Genomic DNA, 15,272 nt, shown 5'->3' with positions numbered 1-15,272 from the left:
GCTACTGGTGGATAGGACACTATCCCACAGCTTCCAGTGGGATGTCTGACAGAGCTAGCATTAATGGTAGCAGTGCTAACCTGGTGACTGGTAGTGCTGGTGCAGGTGGAGGAGGTACACATTGGGAGCTTAAATGTTTTATTGGTTACAAGTTTGGGAACTACTACCTTATACCTTCTGACATTACGGTACATAACTGACTCTTACTAACTTCTCTGACTTATTTCTTTATGATTAAATAGCACCACGTTCCTATCAGATGCTGCTGTCGGAGGTGACAGATTGCTATGACAGAATCAGGTAGACTGAATTGATTTTTTTCTTCCAGAGGTCAGACTCCTGAAACCTCCGAGCTCAACTTCCTCCAAAAAGCTCAGATGCTTGAAACGTACGGAGTGGACCCTCATCCTTGCAAGGTGTTGTGCGTTGCTGTTGATGTTGTTGTTTTTTTTTTTTAATCAGCTCATTTTCATTCATATGCCATAATTCTTTAAAGAAAATTCTTTTCTTTTCAGCTGCTCAGAATGTATTTTTAAAAAATAATGAGATTAATCTTTGAATAAATCATTAGATATATTTATATTAAAACTGCACTCTGATTCTTTACTCATAAAGTTAGGTTAATTATATAAATAATAATTCTGTGTGTTTTTGAAATTCTTTTTTGCACGTCAGGATGTGTCCGGCAACCCAGCTTTTCTAGCGTTCACTCCTTTTGGATTCACTGTGCTGCAAGGAAACCGGAGGGTTCATTTCCTTAAATGGTGAGTACAGACAAACAATTACAGCTGGATATGAAGGAGGTAAATAGTTAGTCTGCACACGTGCCTGCATTAGCGAGCAAGAAACTGTTGGAAAAGATAAATGTCACTTATGACCTATGCAAGGAATCTAGCTGGCAGAAATGAATAACTTTTTTTTTTTGCATAAATCATGAAGGTCTTGTAACAGCTTCTGCAGACGAATGCCAGCAAACTTAGCAAGCTGCTTAATGATCAAGTCCAAATTTTCCGGTTTGTGTAGTCAGAACACAGAGTGAGGCATCTAGAATAACTTAGCCTCACTCCTCCAAAGATTTGCAAAAAGAAAAAAAAAAATCACTCCAATGCCATAAACCAGTTGTATCAAAGACAAACTATTCCACTGTTTTTCCAAAAATGTTACACCATATTTACCCATTTTTTTTGTAATCAATCTGCAGCCAATCAGGTAATAAGTAGCTGTTTTTGGGGTGGTTTTTTTTTGTTTTTTTTTAAGTTGGAAATTTAGCCATGTGTGATTTGCCTTAAATTTTAACTGTGTACGATGTTGTTAACAGCTACCCGGGATGAAATTTCTAGATTTCTACTCTGTAACTATTCGAAATGATCGATATCCTCTGTATTGTGCCATGAAGTAGTCTTGCTGGGTTAGTAGCTCTCATTTGAAATGATGGTTTGTCTTGTTTGGACATGATCATTGTTTAAGTCATTAATGATACATCCATACAGTAATAATCATTCATTTAGCTGGATATTTGGTGAAGTTTGAGCCAGACCAGTCGAAACATAACCAGCAGTCCTCTGTTGCATCAATCTCAAAACGGCTGAGTCAACCAGCTGTGAAGTCTCTGCTGTTTGGAGTGAGCTGTTATAAAAATCAGATTATTTAATGTCCTGCAGCTTCTTTTTTTTCTGGGTCTGAAATCATCCGTCTGAATTTCTGCACAGGAAGAGTCATCCATTTACCTTCACTTACAATAAATATTTCACCAACTTCATTTAGTCTCCTTCTTCCTTTTATCTCTTTCTTTCTGCCTCTGTCTATTTTTCATTTCTCTATTTCTCATCAACTGTGTCCATTTTTCATCATTAATTTTTTCTGTCTGTAATTTGTTGTGTTTCTGCATGTCAAACTCAGGGATGAGGTGACCAAACTGAAATTTGAAGCAAAGACATTCCATATATATGCAAATCAGACAGAGGTATGTGAATGCATTATTGGAACAATGTCTTTTACAGCTAAACAGTCTGTGCATAAACTGTCATTCATGCTCTGTATTTGTGGCTTAATGACTCGCTGCAGGATAAGAAGATCATATTGACATACTTTGCACCTACACCAGAAGCCTGTAAGCATCTGTGGAAGTGTGGGGTTGAGAATCAAGCCTTCTACAAGTGAGTCAGGGGTCTAAAAACTCAACAGCACAGAGGACATTACTGCACTTGTGTTTTGGATTATTTCTCCCTCTCCGTTGGCTGACAGGTTGGAAAAGTCGAGTCAAGTCCGCACAGTGTCCAGTAGCAATCTCTTCTTCAAGGGTAGTCGCTTTAGATACAGGTAATGAGTCCTTGCATGTTATACTTATCACTTATATATTTGTCCAATACCATTGTCCCCTTCCCCCTGAGAGGTGTCTCTCAGGTGCACAGAGGCCATTGTGATGTCATTTTGCTGTTCTTGCTTGCCTGGTAAAGTTGAATGACAAGCACTAACAAAGAGGCTTACTTTCTCTGCTTTTCTTGTTGTTTTTTTTCAGTGGGAAGGTTGCAAAAGAGGTAATGGAACAAAGTGCCAAAATTAAGAGGGACCCCCCTGAGATCCATAGGTCAGATTTCCATAAAGTCTGCTGCTTACTGTTGTGAAATTGTTCAGTTTATGCAGAAGCATTTTGAATTGTTTGTGTACATACCTTCAAGTGCACATAAGGGGGTCCATTTCCATGTTTGTGTTTATATGATGTGTATGTGCGTGTGTCCAGGGCTGGTATGGTGCCGAGTAGAAGCTGTCCATCCATCACACACGGTCCCCGTTTGACCAGTGTGCCAAGGACACGACGGAGAGCTGTACACATCTCTATAATGGAGGGTAAAATACACACACACACACGCATGCACACGTTCAAAGAAATACATCTGAAATTTGGATATGATCAATAAAAACACGTAGTGTGGTGACTTATGAGTTAAGCAAACACAAAACACAAGATAAAAATCCACATAGAATTACAGTGGAAAAAACCAAAAACGCCTGTGCGAACAGATGTGTCCACAGTGGTTGTTGTTCTCAAGTCCTATGGAAGGGCCTCCACAGTTTAATAGCTACAGTTTCTAAGGTTCCACCACTCTCAGTTTTGAGACTCGTGATGAACAACCAATGAGCATCCAATACAAGCAAGTTGGTGCCTTGTGGTCATTTTTACTCATAAACATGCCCTGTGCAGCCGTACTGACTTTCCATGTGAACAGTCCCACACTTCACTCCTTCTGTGCTGTGAATCCGGTTTCTTTTTCTCTCTTGGACACGTGCACTCAGAGCCTCAGACATTGTGTTGACAAGACAAAGTAATCTTGTCAGTTTATAAAGAGCACTTACTGCTCCCTCTTTTCCTTACAGGCTGTTAACCTTTTGCCAATGCTGCCGCTGTAAGTAAGTCCACTCCTCGTTGACCAGAATGGAAAAAAAATCAACTTATAGCGTTCACAACAGGTGTCACTAAAGTAGAGAGCAGGCTCTGACATTGTACCCCATGGATGGACTCATACAACCCCCCCTGTGTTTTGTCCCGTTGCTCTGTCTGTGCTGGTATTTCCACTGGTAATAATATCTCAAGCCTGAAAATAGCTCCTGCTGTCAGGGGCCACGGCATGTGTGTCACAGCCAACAACGGGGTGGTGGGGGGGTCGAGGTGAACTGTGGCAGAAGTGGACAACATTCCCAGCCCTTGTCTTTCACTCTCCGTCTGTCTTTTTCTTTATCTGTCGCTGTCAGCCTGCCTGCCAGCATGAGAGAGCTCACTGTGGAACAGGGGGGTGCTGCTTAACTTGCCAGCCACAAACAGACAGCAGGACCATCAAGAGAGAGGGGAAGGATAAAGAAAGTGAGATAAAGAAGATAGATGTAACACAGTGAAGGTTAGAACCATGGTGAAATGTCTGATCCGAATCCAGACCAAGGTGAATGTCCATTTGCGCATGGTCAACCATTGTTATCGAGATGTGAAGGTGCGCGTGTTGTCTCTGGGTCCCCGGCTCCTGGGCAGAGCCATGGGGGCCCTACCACTCTTCCCTGCCCTCCCTGGAGGTTCTTCGACCTCAGGCTCTGGTCTTGGGTCAGGACAGAGCTCCAGAACTTCGTCCTTGCTAGCTGTTCCTCCTCAACTACATGGCTCTAACACTCCAGCCAGCCCAGGTAAAACCCAGCTTTTCTGTGTAACCCAGGATTATGGAGTTTTATATGGCTTTGGACTGCCAACAGCTGTTAGACCAAGTGCCGGATTTTCATAGAGCTGTCTCGAGTCATTGTGTTTTGTGAAGAAAGAAGCGTAAATTGTGATCCTGAAATATTTGCCTCACCCTTGAAATCCGTATCTCTCTGAAATATCAATTGATCTAACAAAATGTTGCTGAGGTTTGATCAGCTTAAAGGTTACAGTGTTGCTATCAAAGTACAGAGAACCAGATTTAGAATTCGTGTGGATCAAGGGAGAACAGAACATGACATCCCTGTGATTCATGTATTTAAAAGGATATTTAACCCAGAAAGTGTACTGGATGATGTGTTTTAGACAGTTTGCTGTCATTAAGTCAGGACCACACGCGTGTGAATGGAGTGTGAAGGAATGTGTCAGTATGTGTAATTATACCACACAAGTACATGATAGTGAATGGTAGACCGTTGGTCAGACCTCCACACCGACAACAGCTGTGGAGGGAGGTATTATGTTTTCAGGATGCCTGTCCTTCCCAATCTCGTAAATGCTATAACTCAGGAACACCTCCAAGGAATTTCTTCACTTGTGGTTGATGTGTTCCCCTGGACTCTTGGATGAACTGATTAGGTTGTGGTAATCAAAGGTCAAGGTCACCCAGAAACACATTTGTCCACAGCAAGAAGACCATATCACGTGTCAATTGTGACAAAATTTCACTCAAATTTAATTGTTTTTGGAGATGGGGGAGGGAGAGACGGAGAGAGAAGAAAAAGACGAAATTAAGTTGGTAAAGTAATAATTGTGTCTGAAGCTAAATGGATTATCTCTGTGTTGAAGTCTAGACGATCAATCCCAGACTCAGAAAATGAAAAGAGTAACCTGCAAGACATCTAAGAATCTGATTTTTTTACATCAGCACAACTCCACCCAAATGTATTTATTCCCAGCTTGGTCCTCCATCTCACCTTGCAGTTGAGTCTTTCTTTCTTGTGTCTGAGATTATTCTAGCACTCTTAGTTTACCGATAAGCAGATTTCTTTTCAGGCATTGCTTCAACTTTATTAAGGAGAATGAGCTCTTAACCTGTTTAGTGAAAAGATGGGCTTCACTTTGTTCGAGCTCAAGTTCTACTTTCACTTGATTCTTCTTACCATTCTATTCTTGTGCTTTCAGGTCTGGAGTCCCTTCGAGACAGCGCTCACTCCACGCCGGTGCGCTCTGTCTCTCATGGCGACTCCTTCATGTCTTCTCGGGGCCAGATGGTGGACGGCAGTGAGGCCAGTACATCTGCAGTCATCTCAGATGAGGCTTACAGCCCCTCAGACAGCGTGCTGCCTACACCTGTGGCTGAACATGAGATGCCAGTAGCCCGCCACCTCAATGGCGCTCCCTGTAGCATTGATGAGGATGAGACGTGTATGGGGACATCAATGGAGGGGCAGGCAGCCGAGTTCAGGGCCAGCAGGAGAGCGCTGCGTGTGGTCAGAAGCAGGTCGTCGCCACCTAGCGATGTAGAGGAGCTGAACAAGTTCATTCTGAGTGTCTTACGTTTGTTCCTAGTCACCATTGGACTGCTGTTTGCCCTGCTGCTGCTCCTCATCATGCTGACAGAGTCAGACCTGGACATTGCCTTCCTGAGAGACATCCGCAAGACACCTGAATTCCAGCAGTTCCACTTTGAATACTTCTGCCCACTGCGGCGCTGGTTCGCCTGTAAGTTAAGATGGATGGGAGGTTTCCTCGTCAGCAAGTGAGACACAGTTAACGGCAAATACGGGACAAATACTGTACAGCGGACAGGTCAGGAGAAAGAAGATGGCTGCCCTGTTCCTAGTATTACCACAGCTTCCCCCAGGAAGGAGCTCCTGCCACAGGCCACGGACTGTCCCCTCTAGAGCCTTGCTTCTTTGGTTTCACTATCACTGCTATGAGAGTAAATCACATTTTCCTTTTTGAAATCCAGGTTATGTCAAAATACTTTTATTTTTACACAAAAACACATTTACAGGGTTTTATTTCAACACAAAGGGTTAATGAAGTGTGAAACATCACTTACTCAACCCTGGATAATAGTTGCCTTTATTTTTGTATTGATTTGTATGTCGTACCATTAATGAGGGGCAGACTGAGCTGATGTGGTGTGTGACTTCACTGTAATTAATGTTTGAGTAGGTTTCGAGAGAAGATGGAAGCCGGTCTAAGAAATCTAATTTACTCATTTCAAAGCCAACAACATCCATAATGATGAAATGGTATTACTCTCGTTATGGGACTGAAACGGCTGTTGTATCTGTGGGTCAGAGAAGGTGTGAAAGGGAGAACTAAGCAGCACATACTGAATGTAGATCAGTCTGGAGTCAAACAGTATTTGCAAACTTTATGGTTTGCTTTTACAATTGTAGCTATGTGGATTTTGTCACATTGTTGTACAGACAACTGGTAAAACAGTCACACACACATTAAAAACAAAACAAAAAAACGGGAAAATTAATTTAGCACAACTTCGCTGATGTTTCCGAAATTATCCAGATGTGATCGACAACACCACATCTGGCGTAATCACAAGTAGCTCTTTGACCCAGGTGTGATGTGTGTGCCACCCAGGCTTGAATGATTATTTTTCTAAAAAAATGTGATTTCATATACGACTAGATGTTTATGTCCACTAACATGTTGCTGTGTTTACCATTCTTGTCAGGCCACTGAAGTGTCACCCAAGTTAAATCATCCAAAGACTATAAAAATAAGCCTTTCTAAGGGTTTAAGTTAGCAATGGAGGTGGTAGTTAACTGAACTTATAAAATAGCTGCCAAATAATGCTAATAATTACAATCAGCGTATGTGTGTAAGGAACAGTTGTCACTATGCTGTAGTTACTTTTACAGTATTGCAAAGCTAGTTTTACAGGCGATGGGTCCATGTGAGCTAATGCTGTAGTGATAGTGAAGTGTTCAGTTAGTAGCCCATTGACTCTTGCAGCCGGCAGGAGTTTATCTTGATGTGCAATACTGTTAAAATATACAGACAAGAATCCTTTCCATGATGTGAAATCTGATATTGTTTTACATTTGTAAAGTGCAACAATTAGTGTTATTTTCCCAAGGTAGGACAAAGGAGATTATGTATGTTTTTATTTGTTTCGATTTTGTTTTTTTTCAAAACTGTTGAGTGAAGCTTCTTTATTTAGCCCTGCTGTGCTCAAATTTACGCATTTACCAGTCATATCTGAATATAAATCATGTTTTAAATCATGTCGATGTCGAAGTAACACAAGTTTCCTCATGGTGACTTTTAATGGACTTTATTTTTTACAGTGGATATGTAGTTTCCAACCCTGCGCCTGCTTATGAGAACCTAAGAAAAGTAGTGTTTACGTCTAACTGCAATCTTAATCACCACACCTACCAAAGAATCCGCTGTTGTCTGATGTTTCTGACAGAAAATGTCAACAGATGGAAACTCTCAATAGTCTGCTGTGCTTCTCCGGCCTTATTGTATGTTTGTTCACGTTAGCCTGCAGTCTGTCTTTACTGCCAAAAGCAGCCACTTCAACACTTCAAAGGTTTGGTTTGTTCCTCTGAGGAAGACTGTGAGCGGTGGATTGGAGGGATGCACAACCTTGATAAACGATGGACATGTTTCAGAAATTATACCTAAACAAAGGGGATGTACCATTTATGCAATGCAAGGAAAGGTTTAGGAGGACACGAGGGCTGTTTGGAAAGCTCCTGTATTAATACTCATATCTTTCCACACGGAGTAGAGACTCAGCACAAACATGGTTCATTGAGAATCTCCGTCGTGTTCAGTTACAAGTGAACCCCCAAATAAAGCTGTAAAGGTTGATTTTTATTTTTTTTTGTACAGTACTGATATTTTCAAACTTAAAGGAAGTGAAATGAGTAAATAATTCATCACCTCCTTTGTTTCCAAGTTCAGACTTGAATGGGTTTCAGTTACAGAAATATTGAGTGATGGAAAATGAGGTTAGTTTCCTGACATAATTACTGGTGTATTTGATTGAATGGAAATCATGCTTAATGAGTTTTGATCGTAGTGTCAGATGTGAGAGTAAAGAAAAGGTCCAGTTGAGGCTGACATTTTTGCCTTCTAAAATTTGTACTTTCAAGTCTTGTTTTATGTTCTCACCTGAAAAAAAGACCATAATTTGAGCAATAAATATTAGATTATGTAATTACTATTATTAGCCGTCAACTAGAAGCTAATGTTTGTCTCTGTCTGCCTGAGGTGGAAAATGTTTTCGACTCCTGTCAGAAGGCCTGTGGATGCATGTGTGAAGGCGATGCTGTGGATCACCCAGTGGTGCTGCTCTGCCGGGTCAAAAGATCCAGTATATCTATTACTGTCAAAGTTTCTTATGTAAACCAGGTTTGCTCGTTGCCTAATTCTAGACTGCTTTACTTGACTCAATTTCTAGATACAAAGCAAGTTTTGTGAAAATGAATAAATGAAGGTACAGCTGACAGACCACACTTAGAAACAGCGGAAGTAGCATGGAAACTATTTGACTTCCTCCTCTTCTTTGAAGACAGGTTGAGCGTGCGTTAGTGGAGCCAAGAGCTGTGTCGGATCATCTCCTGACACAGTCGATCACTGTTCCACTGATCTCCATCTTAGCGGTCTGTAGACAGGAATACAGGCCTCAGATTTCACCCCACTCTTCCCTTCCTGTACCATCCATGGCTCTGTTCATGGAAATGTCTCTGTAAGCATGTGTTCTGCATTTGTTACTTCCAAACAAGACTGCTTCTTTAAAAAGAAAAAAAAAAAAAAAACCTGACTGAAGACTGGTGTAACCTATTTATGAATAAATATATATTCTTCTTGACATCTGTCAGCTAGTCTGGCTACAAGGTGAATCCTGAATTCAGAGAAGAAACTAGGACAAGATTTTTGAAAAGTCCTCAGCACAAGTATGTCCTCAACTAATCCACCTAATCCACATTTTCACCGTGCAATACTGCCATCTTGAGGCGATACATAAATGCTTTCAGGCCTAGTTGTAAAATATCCATATTTATTCTATTAGTTTCTACAACCAAAAACAAGGAAAAAAGAATTTAACATTTTTTGAGTCTCTTAAAAAAAACCCATGTAAACAAATCAGGCAATAGTTTCGCCATTTCAAAGTCATTACATCAAACCCGCTTACAGGGCACGAATACAAACATGACAGGTTCTGTAAATAATTTGATGTGAATGAGAAGAGGAAAATAAAGCAAATTTAAGTTCAATAGACCCATTTCTGAGGATCATTTTCTACCTTGTGTCTGCAGATGCTTTAAAAACTTAAGTTTAAACTGGCTGTAAATACAACACTTGACTAACGGCACCCATAAATGTCTGATTGAACAAACCTTGAACTAAAATTGACTGATGCACAAGTCGCACCTCATTTCCTCTAACAAAAACAAAACAGGCGCAACAAGTAGTTCCAGAAGTTCCACAAGCTGATTGGCTGATCACTGGGCAGTATTTGGATTGAAATTCTACACACAGATTTCAGAAGCACCCCTGGCAGCTGAGCGACATCATGACTGGATTAGGACTCAGAGAAGATGTTGAAAACTTTCAAGCAGCGGAAGCAGAAGACATTTTCAAAGACACTCAACACGTTTCAGACAGCAGTGATGTTGATTACAAACAAGAATAAGAAGTATGACAGAGTAACCTGCGCCATGGAGACGAGCACTGCCCGCCACAGGATTGTAGATTAATCGGTACAGATATTCCAGCATGACGCACAAAAATGACACCAGTGTGGATGGTTCCCATCAATAAATCTGCATAGATTGATACTGTCAAAGGAGAAGGATTCCGTGATGCATTTTACTGCATCTAGCAAATGCAGCAGAGATCCAGGCTGTCTGATGGGACGAGCTAGAGACTGAATGGTTTTGATACCGGCGGGGGAAGCTTTCTACATGTCAAATGCTACATCTCTTGATGAGAGGCTGAAAGATGACCTTTAAGTGGCACTGGGCATTATGGGCTTCATTGAGATCAAGAGGAAAAGGAGCAGGATTCCATTACTATCATAGGTCATTAAAGGTGATTTGAACCTGACTACAACAAAACTGTGACCTGGAATGTTAATTTCCCTTTGCTGGTTTACACCTTAGTCAGAAAAGACATGCAGACGCCCTGAAGAATTTCCTCCCAGTAAGGCATTCCTGGTGGGGTGGAAAGCAGTGACTGACTGCACAGTGTGAAGCTTCTCGCTGTCTGTGAAAGAGTGCTGGAGCTGGCCGCTTTCATGGAACACCTGCACCCTCCGAGGATTCAACATGCTTCCCACCACAAAGCAGTCTTCCCGTTTGGGGTCCCACACTGCTGACAGTTTGGTCAGCCAGCGGCCGGTCTTCATATCGTGGCTTCAAAATAAAATTCAGTATTGAGACAGATTGTCAAAACAGACAGAAACGACAGGCAAAACAACACGTTTCCATGAAAGAAGAATTAATTCAGCACTGACCCTCACCCCCGTCAAAACTTAGCTAAAATAATTATAACTATCAAAATTAGAAGTAGCCAAATAAGACAGCAGCTCCTGTTTGTCATGTACACACAACTGTCAAGGTAGCTCCAGGAGCACGGTGATAATGGCTCTCAAGAAAGCGTCTTTTTGCTGTTTTTTTTTTTTATTGCACATAAAAAAGATATTATCATGAAGTTTTTAACATGGTGAGTTGTGTATTCGGGGCGGGGAGGTGACTGGCTCTACGTACCTGATCGAAGACAGCAAAGGCACCTTAGTGGTCATTGCAGAGGTGTCGTATATCCTGTTAGAACAGAGGAGCGATGTTGGAAATCGGGTTGTAACAGAGACTGAAGTGAAGAATCTGAGTAGACTGTACCTCAAGCGGTTATCCATGCAGGTTGTGAGAACTCTGTTCCCTGTACAGGGAGAGAAATAACAACTGGAAATGCTCAAAGAATGGCCGTGTAACTGGGACACTGGCTGGTTTTTGGTCTTCTTCAGACAACGGCTGTCATAAATACTCACGACCCTGCAGGCAAGAGCCAAATGGTGAGTTAATACAATGACACCAAACCGGGAACTCCGATCAAGTTGACTTTCCTGAAATGGTTCAAGTTAAGAACCAGCCATACCTGCTCTCTGCCGCAGCAAAGTACTGCTGTTGTACGGGGTGGACGCTAACACACCGCACAACCTTGGGGTCCAGCACGTGGAGGGACTCGTGGGAGTTTCTGCAGAGGGATTAGCAGAGAGGCAGGGATGTGTGTTTGAATCAACCTTATGATGCACGACAACTCAAACTGTTGAGACGTAATGTTACAGGTGAGCAATTAAAAACAAAATCAGACTGAAAAACATCTTCTGATCATCATCAGCTGAATCCAGTAAAAACAACAAGAACAAGATACCCCGGGGTGCGTCTATCAACGATGGCCACCTCTCCAAACGAGTTCCCAACCACCAGTGTCAAACAGTCATGTGACATGAAGTCAAATGTCCTCAGGCCATCTTCAATGTCATACACCTGCAACACACAGACAGACTGAACTCAAGTGGGGAAGAATACTCTGAATCTCCTGCTGAGGCTCGATATGCTTCAGATGGTTTACTGCAAAACCACACCAGACCGTAAAAGAACATTCGGGGAACAAAACTCACGTCATCAAAGACGGCCCTCTCCACATCCGTGCAGCGTAGAGATCCATCATAGCTGAGACTCAGCAGCTGGCTGGGATGAGCTCTGGAGAAAGCCAAGCAGTTAACGGGACGAGAGTGGGGCTCAAAGAGCAGCACGCCATCATCCCCCCAACCGCCACCCTGAAGGAATACACCCACAAAAAACACTGTGTGGCTTCCAGTAGTGACAGTTCAAGGGCGACTGATGCACCGAGTACCTGTAGCTGAATGACGTAGTGTTCAAAGGTCTGAGGCTGCAAACTCCATTAGAAGCTTATTTCCTGTCCACTACTGATTACCATATAACAGCGTTATGTACAGTGAGGAGAAAACGCACCACATTCCAGAGCCCAACTTTGCCAAATTTGTCTCCAGCAGCCATCAACAGGTTGGTGGAACAGGGGTGGAAGGCAGCAGAAAAGATGCGCTCCTTCACCACTTTGGCCACTCTGTCCTCGGTCAGCCGCATGGTTTTGAGGGCTGATCGATACCTACAATAAGAGAAGAGTCCGGTCAATCACAGAACATTCTCAGTCTTTACCAGCGGCGAGTTATTTCACATTAAAAGTGGTCACGTCTTTTATAGGCTCAGTAACAGGATGAAGAACCAAAACTTTCCATCTTACTCTTTCAGGTCGAGCGCCACCTTTCCGTCTTCTGTTGAAACCTTTGAGAATGAAGCAGTTTAACCATTTAACAAAATTAAAAACTGTACTGGACTGTAAATATGTGAATGTAGGTAAAGCTGGCCTGCTGATGAAGTGGGAAATGTGGGACTATAATAACAAATACAATGAAAACTTGAAATATTGCGACTTGTAGACATCTACCTCAGAGAAAAGCTCAACCAGTTTTGAAGGCAGCTGGCTTCCTTCAACCATGTTAACTGGATTCATGGACAGTGGACCAGGAGGTTTCTTGTCAGGTCTCCACTTTAAAGCAAGTAAAACGAATATTGTTGAGAAGCACGCCCGAGCAAGGAATAGCACCAAGAACATGTCCAGCGACAAAAAACCCAGCCGTGAAGAAGCAAAGAAAGCTTTTTAGTTAAAGAACCTACCACGTCATAGACGCGTGTTTCCCTCGGCTCAGGGGGCAGGGTCAAGATCTCTGCCTCTTTGTTTTGGAGACGCAGGGACTTGCGAGGCGGAAGCACTTCTTTAGCGGTCTGTGACCTGCCACTACAGAAACCAAGCGTGAACGTGACATCTGGAGCAGTGGTTCCTAACCTTTTAGACTTGGAGGCATTCAAGAATGACACAAGCTTTTCTTTAACCTACTTATCACAACTGTCCCTTAGTTTTTGTCATTAAGAATAAATTGACCTTTCTGAGAAGCAGTAAAAGCTGGTCAGCAGAGAGGCGAGTACCTTGCGAGACCCCTCTGGGAGGGCTTCGGCTGTGCTGGCTGTTTGAGCGCTGCGGTTGCCTGAGGACCATGGAAAAAATATTTAATATCCGGGGAAAGCGTATGAATGCAGTCGTAGTTATGCAGTGTTTTATACACAGTATTTTATAGTATTTATAATTTCATGGTTTTATCTCTTCTCGAATCTTTTTGTTGTTTATATTTTCAGGTTAATTGAATAAAATTAAGATCAAATATTTTCTTAAAAAAACTGATATGAGACTGCACTTAGAGGAGTTTCTTGGGAAGGTCACTTGTTTACCTGGAACATGTTGATGGAGGAGAGAAACGCTTGGTTCTGTCGGATATTCTCCAAACGCTCCAGTTCATACGCGGAAAGTCCTACATGACCGTCCTGAGATGAACACGGACACAACGAGGAAAACCCTCCGTGACTCACCCTGATATCTAGATACACACACATGGATTCTCTAACCATGAAAGTAAACCTGTCGTGTTCTTAATACTCACGTACGAACGCTCCACGTCACTATTTTCAATATCGGAGTCCTCCTCCTCCTTCGTGTCCTCCCTATTACTCTGGATGTCATCCAAGTAGTGCGTTTTCGCCTTCTAAAAAAAAAAAAAGACATATTAGCAAGAAAGCACAAACATTTAACAAAACCTTTAATTAAATGTAATACCCAGGGTTCATAAACATGGTTAACAAGGCCTCTTCCACTCTTGTTTCCATGCCTGCATAGTCTCAGTCTGTTTCTACACAAAAACTGAGAAATCCATGTTGATATTTACTACCGTATATTTAATCAAAATAAATGTCAAGCTATGAGGATTGATACAGCATAAATATGTATGGAGGTAAAACACTGTTAACCAGAAGTGAATTTTCTCAGACTGAGGCAGCCATACTCTGTGGTGGAAGAAGTACACAGTTCCTTAAGTAAAAGTAGAAATACCTGGATAAAGTAATTGTGGTAAATGTCGTTCTTTACTTTTATTGTAATTCATAGAGTTTACGGAAGTAAAAAAAAAAAAGAGGTATAAGTACATATTTTTCATGATAAATGCAATAGAGTAAAATTACAAAGTCCCCTGACATACAAATACTTAAATAACCTACAGACACATCCACGCTGATTTAAGTAACAATACTTAGCTACATTATTCAGTTATTTTACAGGCAAATTTCCTCAACATTTCCAAAGTATTCAGATTTTAATCTTTTCCAGGTCAGGGGATTTCTCCTCTTTCAGGACTTTCGGGATTTTCCACGGACGTATGTATGCACCCTGAATGCACGTCATTCTCTTGAGTTAACGGGCCTCACCTTCTTCTTCGGCGTTTCACAGCTCTCGGGGGAGTACTGAAGGCGTTTGGGTGCCAGAACATTTCGAACGGACCGTCGGACTCCATCAGGCTGCTCAGGAGTCACTTCCTCCTGCAAGGTGAGAACCAAAAGCGCTCACGACGTTGCTAAGGAAAGTGTCCGTCTAACCCCCTCATTGCATCGCTGTAACAATCCACTAAGTGTTTCTGTTGATGTCTGCTTCACATACAAAATAATCTCAAGTTATTTCCGCTGCCAAATCTGCTCATGTTCAGTATTATTCAATACACAGCAAGAACACGAAATGAAACAACCCTTCAAACGTTAATAAGACACTGTTAGCAACATTACCTCCAGAGCAGCTTCACGCTTCGCTCGTCTGGTCTTCATGCCTGTGACAAAAACACTTTCAAAGTCTTTTTTTGAGAAAACGGATATAGTTATACGCCTGTACACCTCCGCTTGAAACTGTGGGGGAAACTACAATTGCCGCCACACGCTAGAAATGTTTTGTAACAAGCCCCTCCCAGCTGGGGGTTGCGAAACAGAATTCTCACAGTTCATTGGTTAATAACTTAACTCATCAGCATAAGAGGCGGTCTTTAAAGCCTAACAGCCAATTGAACGTCTTACAATTTGATTGACAGCTTTTCTCTTTCCGCGCTCGCTCGTATTAACCGGCATAATGTCGCCCCCGTGTGGTACAA

At 42.1% G+C, this 15,272-nt stretch overlaps 2 protein-coding genes across 5 annotated transcripts in view; one reads left to right on the top strand and one right to left on the bottom strand.

The window, feature by feature from the left end:
- Positions 1-8,391, top strand: part of LOC147269581 (FERM domain-containing protein 5-like) — a 64,293-nt gene extending 55,902 nt beyond the window's left edge. For all 4 annotated transcript variants that reach the window (XM_086187363.1, XM_086187380.1, XM_086187390.1 and 1 more), the window contains exons 7-14: positions 329-416; positions 676-764; positions 1,900-1,963; positions 2,065-2,156; positions 2,245-2,319; positions 2,519-2,587; positions 2,741-2,847; positions 5,366-8,391. In XM_086187363.1, the coding sequence (XP_086043489.1) occupies positions 329-416; positions 676-764; positions 1,900-1,963; positions 2,065-2,156; positions 2,245-2,319; positions 2,519-2,587; positions 2,741-2,847; positions 5,366-5,946 (1,165 nt within the window). In that variant the 3' untranslated portion in view covers positions 5,947-8,391. The remainder of the gene's footprint in view (positions 1-328; positions 417-675; positions 765-1,899; positions 1,964-2,064; positions 2,157-2,244; positions 2,320-2,518; positions 2,588-2,740; positions 2,848-5,365) is intronic.
- A 447-nt stretch (positions 8,392-8,838) lies between these two features.
- On the bottom strand, positions 8,839-15,087 carry wdr76 (WD repeat domain 76). Its single transcript, XM_086187400.1, has 15 exons — positions 14,917-15,087; positions 14,566-14,676; positions 13,749-13,850; positions 13,540-13,632; positions 13,240-13,298; positions 12,931-13,051; positions 12,701-12,802; positions 12,497-12,537; positions 12,208-12,361; positions 11,853-12,011; positions 11,603-11,718; positions 11,327-11,425; positions 11,071-11,223; positions 10,942-10,995; positions 8,839-10,587 (listed from the first exon to the last, which is right to left on the bottom strand). The coding sequence occupies exons 1-15, from the start codon at positions 14,953-14,955 to the stop codon at positions 10,332-10,334; spliced, it is 1,659 nt and encodes a 552-aa protein (XP_086043526.1). The 5' UTR covers positions 14,956-15,087; the 3' UTR covers positions 8,839-10,331.
- Positions 15,088-15,272: the final 185 nt, after the last annotated feature.

Source organism: Aulostomus chinensis, chromosome 2 (assembly GCF_037954235.1).
Source record: "Aulostomus chinensis isolate RoL2024-O1b breed Wild chromosome 2, RoL_Achi_v1.0, whole genome shotgun sequence".
NCBI lineage: Eukaryota > Metazoa > Chordata > Actinopteri > Syngnathiformes > Aulostomidae > Aulostomus > Aulostomus chinensis.
Note: the sequence above shows the minus strand (reverse complement) of the source record. Positions and strands in the feature narration are given on the sequence as shown.

Coding starts and splice junctions, on each gene's coding strand:
- wdr76 (XM_086187400.1), bottom strand. CDS start 14,955: ATGAAGACCAGACGAGCGAAGCGTGAAGCTGCTCTGGAG. Junction 11,719..11,852: donor AGAGGGCCGTCTTTGATGAC/GTGAGTTTTGTT, acceptor TGTGTGTTGCAG/GTGTATGACATTGAAGATGG. Junction 10,996..11,070: donor TGCATGGATAACCGCTTGAG/GTACAGTCTACT, acceptor CTGTTCTAACAG/GATATACGACACCTCTGCAA.